The sequence below is a fragment of the Zeus faber genome (genome assembly GCF_960531495.2).
Source record: "Zeus faber genome assembly, chromosome: 3".
NCBI classification, from domain to species: Eukaryota; Metazoa; Chordata; class Actinopteri; order Zeiformes; family Zeidae; genus Zeus; species Zeus faber.
The window spans coordinates 12,289,730-12,296,968 of NC_137190.1; the positions used below are offsets into that span (position 1 = coordinate 12,289,730).

The window sequence follows — 7,239 nt, forward strand, 5'->3', positions numbered from 1 at the left end:
AAGTAGGTCTGGGCCATACTGACCACTTTAAATAAGGTGTGTGTGTGTGTGTGTGTGTCTGTGTCTGTGTTTCTGTGTGTGTGTGTGCGTGTGTGCGACGCCGCAGTGCCGGGCATGCTGGAGCACGAAACCATCCAGGGCGTTTCGGGGGTTAAGCCCACCGGCCTGCGCAAGCGCACTTCCAGCATCGCGGACGAGGGCACGTACACGCTGGACTCCATCCTGCGGCAGCTCAACACCTTCCACTCCACCATGTGCCAGCACGGCACCGACCCCGAGCTCATCAAGCAGGTGGTGAAGCAGCAGTTCTACATCATCGGCGCCGTCACGCTCAACAACCTGCTGCTGCGCAAGGACATGTGCTCGTGGAGCAAGGGCATGCAGATCAGGTGGGGTTACACTGCGGCAGGTCATACTTTTGACCTTTATTATTATTTAATAACATCTGCATTTATGTAAATAAGATTATTATCTTTTGAATGCCAAATTGAGGTTTGAAGGCTTTTTAAGATCAGGAGAGACCTGGGATCCTTTATCTTAAATTGTTCCACATTATGATTCTGAATATTTATTAGAAAATAACATATTAAATTATTAATAAATATTATAGAATATAATATATTATTATATTATAATAAAATAAAAAAATTATCATCATAATAATAATAATACATTAAAATATTATATTTTAAATAGAGTCCAGATATATTTAAGATATATTATGTTTAAAGCGACAAATTCAATGAATACCCACCAGCATCACGGGGAGACTTGGATCATCAGGGCACATGTATTGTCCTCATAATCAGTTTTTAAGCCTTCATTAATTCATTTTTAAATATTTGATGCGCATATTATTACGTGCGCGCGTGCAGGTACAACGTGAGCCAGCTGGAGGAGTGGCTGCGGGACAAGGCTCTGATGGTCTGTGGCGCCAAGGAGACGCTGGAGCCGCTGATCCAGGCCGCTCAGCTGCTGCAGGTGAAGAAGAAGACGGACGAGGACGCCGAGGCCATCTGCTCCATGTGCCACGCCCTCACCACCGCTCAGGTACGCCTCCCGCTCCATGCTGCTCGCGCCTTCCCGCCAGAGATTCCGCGCGTTGGTGGCTACATGCTACAGGGAAACTTCAAGAGAGATTAGGATTGTGCAGGAGGGGAGGGATGGCTTAGCCAGGCGACCCCCCCGTCGAGTTTACTCCTTTGAAACTCTTATTTCCACCACTTTTCACAACCGAACTTCGATTCCTGTAAAATGTCGTGGTGTTCCCCCGCTGAAAACATGGACAAGCCAGGATGGGTTAAATGCAGAGGCCTCATTTCACCAGCCACCATCCAAAGTGTGTGTGTGTGTGTGTGTGTGTGTGTGTGTGTGTGTGTGTGTGTGTGTGTGTGTGTGTGTGTGTGTGTGTGTGTGTGCGTGTGCGTTGTAGTGTGGTGTGTTGCGTGATAATTAAAGATTCCCCTTCTTCTTCTTCATTCCATCCGTCCATATTAACCAATGAGACAGGTGGAGCTGATTTCGTCACGTCTTCTTCTCTCGTCCTTTTGTGTCGTGCTCTCGCCGGTCAGAGGTGGCGCCCCGTGCCATCTCGGGCGGCGCCATGTTGCGCCGCTCCCGGAGCCGAGGAAAAACCTGCGGCGATTAACTGGAGCTCTTGTTTTGTTTTGTGTTTCTCCTCCAGATCGTGAAGGTCCTGAACCTGTACACTCCAGTCAACGAGTTTGAGGAGAGAGTGACCGTCATATTCATACGAACCATCCAGGTGCTTCACTATTATAATGTCTTTTGTTGCGGTTTTGTGGTTTTATGCATAAAACCCAGTACTCCTCCATCGCACCACTAGAGGGAGCTCTTGTACCACTAGTGCTGCACGTTACTGCAGTTTGGGAACGATATCAGGCGTAACGTCGTCTTTTTTCTTTCCCATTAGACCCGTTTGCGAGACCGCTGTGAAACCGCCCAGCTGCTAATGGACACCAAGATGATCTACCCCGTCACCTTCCCCTTCAACCCGTCCTCCCTGGCCCTGGAGACCATCCAGATCCCCAGCTCCCTCAACCTGGGCTTCCTCACCCGCGTCTGAACCCGTGGAGCCTCCGAGTCCAGCGCACAAACACCACCACACCACACGCTGAACCTCTACAACAAAGCGGCGGAACGAAAGGAAGAAAAAAAGCATCTGTAGAATGCCAATACACTCACATGTGCACGCACGCACGCACGCGCACACACACACACACACACACACACGTTCACACACGTTCACACACACACACACACACACACTCACACACTCGCTCTCTCTCTCTCTCTCTCATGCTGCATTTGATCCACTAGGCACTGCCGCAAATTCACATCAAGCCATAAGACACCACCGTCCCTCCAGTGCTCGTAGACACACTCGCCCGTTAGTCACAGAGCCAGACCTACAGGTCCTCCCTCCTCCTCCTCCTCCTCCTCCACCTGCACCCTCCTCCCACGTGCACCCTCCTCCCGCACGTGCGCCCTCCTCCTCAGTCCTCCCCTTAGACCCGGCCCGTTCCTCCTCCCCGTGTTCGGACTGGCTTTGAGATAATTGTTATTGTTGTTAGTGGCCTCCCCAGGCAGGTTTGGGGGTTTTAAGACGCCGGGAGGTTCACGTCTGGGATTTATCTTCCCATTTCCCCGTCATTTTGGGTCCGTCCCCTAACCACGGCTCCCATTGTGATATGACCACCATATCAAGTAATATCAAAGCTATAGCACTCTCCCATAGACTAGATAGGCTCTGTTTCTGTATGTTCATAGCCCATTATTTGTACCATGTAACTTATACATATATAAATAAAGATATATAATTATGACTAATATATGTATCCTCCTAGGGAATTATATTTATTTTTAGTCACCGTCCTGCTTCCCCCCTCATATTATGAAAGGATTGCTGCCGGTGTGTAACGCGTCACCTCAGCTCAGACCTCCTCGCGCGGCTTCATCACATAGAACCTGCAGAACTCTGGCGGAGTAGCCCGCGGCGCCGACGCAGCAGCTGGGGTCTGCTGGACTTTAGGAAGGCTTTAGTCGGTACGTAGAGGAAGAACCCACATTACTGTTTACGGCTCGGACCGGAGCGGAGCCTCGCGGGGAAAACAGGGAACATATCAACGCGAAAAAGTCACATATCGTGCTCACCGGACCCTTCAGGGGTGGGGAAAAAAAAAAGCTTTCGGAGGTGAGAGAATTTAGAAGCGCGGCGCCCAATCCATCGGTTTCATTTCATGGGCGTAGCTCACGCTGTGCAGAAATGGCAGAAGAGTTCTACCGAACTGAATCGGAGACGCTTCAGGCTCCACTTGCGTTTCCCCTTTCGCGACTAGCAGGTTTAAAACTCGTGCTCGGAATAACTACTGACTTATAATAGTAAATAATAGTAAATACTGACTGGCTGTTCAGGTTTGGCACACAGACCTTGCGCACACACACACTCACACAAAACATTACACGTGGAAGTTGTTTCAGGAAGTTGTTCTATGATGAGCTTGTAATCATTTATTTCAGTATTATAATTATTATTATTATTATTATTTTTATTATTGTTTTGTGGAGAATGGTGTATAGGCAAGCCATGTATCCTAGAGAGGAGCAGTGACGATGGTTTGCGTCTTCCCGTGGGATCTGAATGTGTGTGTGTCTCTGCTTTGGGCGTTACCCCCTCCACCCTCTGCCTGCCTCCACCCCCTGCCTTCCTCCACCCCCTGCCTTCCTGATGTTGTGGCCTGGACGGCAACGTGTGGGCTCGTGTTGCCAAAACCCATGTGATGCGGTTTTAACGTTTTTTTCGATGCCGTTTTCCCCGCTCTCGTAATATCATGTTTTTTGGGGTTTTTTGTTTTTTTTTTGGTTCTTACCCTAATTCACCCATGTATTCCTCCACCTCGATAGACCCCTGAGGGGCATGGCTTGCCCGTGCTGCACCCAAACGGACCCAATGTCATAACGGTTTGATGCTTTGAAGCACATTTTGCTGTGCACTACAGAAAGTACCCTTAATCCCTTAATTCACATCATTCTTGTTTATTTTTGTATTGATTTGTATATTTTACAGATGACAGCAGAGTTGTACACCTGTTATTACTTGAGTTTCTGAGAATCTACCATGGTGATGATGATGATGATGATGATAATAATAATAATATTCCCCTGTAAACATGATGATCCTCGCTGCCTTATGTGTAGTCCTTGGTTAACTTTAATTTCCACTGTAAATTAGTAATAACAATAAATCAAATGAACCTTTATACTTTCACCTGGCACCAAACAAACATTTCCCTTGCTCACGATACTTTCTGTTTTCAACCACGCCCACATTGCTCTATCTTGTCAAAATGATCCCCAAATTCTCCTTTCTCTGGTGTCTAATGAATGACGGCCAGGGAGGGCGGAGAGAATAATATTTTACCAAAATGGAAATTTCCCGTTAAATGCCACCACAAGAGCATTTTCGCTGGGACAAGAACTAGAACGCTAGAAAGGAGAATGTAATGTTGGCGGTTGTGACGCAGTTGTTTGACGGAGGGAAAAAAAAAAAAGTTTGTCTCATTGGGACCACATGGTGTTTTTTGCCCCTTTTTTTTGTTAAGAATTTTACATTGCGTGAATTAAACGGCAGGTCAAAGTTTGGTCAATATGAGGAGTACATATCCACAGAACACACGGAACGGAACACGGCGCTAAAGAAAGATTTAACCATATGAATGTTAAAAAATAAAAAGAATAGTGATGATGAAATTTAAAAAAAAAAAAGCTGTAAATGATGATTTTTATCTGCACATGCTTGGACAAAGCCTTATCTCATTTATTTGCTCTCTGAATGACACATCATCTTCTGAAGCTATTTTTATGTCTCGTCCGTCAGTGCAGTATTTTGTTTTATGTTATTCACTGTAAATGGATTGAAAAGGTTAAAACATGCTTGTGTTTTGGGTTTGTTTGTTTGTTTTTATTTTTTTTCTGATAAGGTTTCCTTCAGTCATAGCCTCGTTGTTTAAAGACGCGTTACTTTGTGATGTCGGTCAAAATGCACTTTTAAAAATATTGCTGGGAGTTCCATAAAAATGCGAATTAATACGGTCTGACATGAAAGGAAAGGGTTCACTCTGTCTTAATGTTCTTCTTTTCCTGGCATCACCCTCATTCCCAGCTTTAAATCTCATGCAAGTGGATTCTTTTTTTTTTTTTTTTTTTTTTTTCCCCTCCTCCTCCCATTGATTTAATGGAAACTAAATCATAACACGGGCACTGGTGACTCACTCGGATACTCGAGCAGCTTTTCCATCCCCCCCAACACCCATATTCACTGGTGGCTTGTGTTGTTTAACAGCTGGAGCATTCCATTCCCTCAGCTTGTAAATGCCATTCCTCATTTTCCTTTTTTGTTTTGTTTTGTTTTGTTTTGTTTAGTTCACCGCTGTACGATCACACTCGTGGTTCCCATCATCACTACCACAGATGGCACTGTTTTGGAATCTCGAAAAGCGGTTACGAAATCGTCATTATTCTGTCCCATCCGTGCTGGTACCCGGCCAGGTCGTGTACATTTGACAAACTGGACTGTTTGTAGTTTGTGGTAGCTGTGCTTTGTGAATGTGTTCACCGTTAGGAGACTCAGAATAAGTTTAAAAAAAAAATTTAAAAAAAAAAAAATAAAAAAAAAAAATAAAAAGATAAAAAATTGTCAAATCTGTAGAAGTCAAATAAAGGAATTCAACACTGATTGTCTGAGAATTATTATTATTTTTTTTATGTTAATTTCAATTTGTGGATCAGTAATGTCTTGTTTGTCTTGTTTTCTTGTTTGTCTTGTTTTCTTGTATTTCTTCAAACATTTAACACTTTGAATTACGTCGTGCTGTTTTTGTCCTTGTTTAAGCTTCCACCACCATTCTTTCTGGATGCTCCGGCGTCCTGCTGCTATTTCAGTGCCAGGGAGTAAATCCCACCGGGGTTAATCAGGATGGAGAGGATGGGGAACCTGCAATGGGATTACACAAATCTGATTTTACGAAATACAGCAAAACAAAAATACAGATTACAGCAACAGGTCGATTTTGGAAGTGTGTTAATAGAGGAAAAGCTTTGTTTATTTTTTTACACAAGGTTTATTGTTGTCAATAGTATCACTGAAATAAGGATTAATTGGTACAATTTGCTATATTTATACAGCATATAAGTTTTGGATTTCTCAAAATAAAATTGAGAGATTTAAGTAGAAGTTTTAATTTGAGAACCTTAAAAAACGGGTTTATCGAATTAAATCTCTTTTTTTTTTTTTAAGTTGTCCCAATGATTTTGATGTCATGACTGATAGGTAATTAAATACACAAATCCAAATTGGAGCTGGTGATGCTTCTCACCTTACATTAGATTTTCCAGTGGATCTTCCCGGCCTGGCAGGTTAATGCCACCAGCGTTCTTCGAATCTTAATGCTTCACTAAGAGGATTAGTGTCCTCTGGCCTCCCTCGCCTCCAGCCCAATTCACTGAGTAACTGCAACCACCAAGGACAGAACACCTGGTGTTCAGGAAAATAACACTTCTCTCAGGTAAGATTTATTATATTAATTCATATTACATATTCATATTAAATACTCCTCTCTGTTTTGTTTTAGTTTTTTTTAATGGGGCTGTTATTTCGGGTAGGAGATATGGATGTGTTGGCGTCTTTCACTTGGGACTTACTGTACATGTTGCAGGTTTTGGATCTTAGCAGGAAATGTAAAATATGCACAGTGCACCACGTCAAATGATAACAGAAGAGCCGATCATGACAAAAGAGCATTTTAAATCAAATCTTACTTTGCCGCACTACAAATACAAAAACAAATCTGCTTTTATAAAAGAAGCTGAGCTACCAATTCAGTGTGTATATCAAAAAAGCTTTTGAATCAATAAACAAAAAGTAATACAGTACTCAGATCTTGATCTGTATATTAGTTGTTTATCTTGTGTATATTTTCACAGTATACAGTTTGTTTCCCAGAATAACAGCGTTCCACTAAGTGAGGGATCAGCCTGAAGTAGATTACTACCTGCTTATTCCCTGCACAGCTTCACACACACACACACACACGTATACTGTGTGTGTCTGTCTTATAGTCTTTATAGTCTAGTCTTTTCTATCGATCTATGTATCCATCTAAGTATCTATCTATTCAATAATAGTATATTTTTATTTAAAAAAAGCTTTGTTGTATCTAA

At 43.2% G+C, this 7,239-nt stretch overlaps 1 protein-coding gene across 1 annotated transcript in view; it reads left to right on the forward strand.

Annotated features, from left to right (window-relative positions):
* The window catches only part of myo5aa (myosin VAa), a gene marked incomplete at its 5' end in the record, with an annotated part of 66,424 nt that extends 60,679 nt beyond the window's left edge, over window positions 1-5,745 (forward strand). Inside the window, 4 exons of the mRNA XM_079998142.1 lie at window positions 107-389; window positions 876-1,050; window positions 1,685-1,765; window positions 1,934-5,745. Of these exons, the coding sequence (XP_079854268.1) occupies window positions 107-389; window positions 876-1,050; window positions 1,685-1,765; window positions 1,934-2,086 (692 nt within the window). The 3' untranslated portion in view covers window positions 2,087-5,745. The remainder of the gene's footprint in view (window positions 1-106; window positions 390-875; window positions 1,051-1,684; window positions 1,766-1,933) is intronic.
* Between the last annotated feature and the right edge of the window lie 1,494 nt (window positions 5,746-7,239).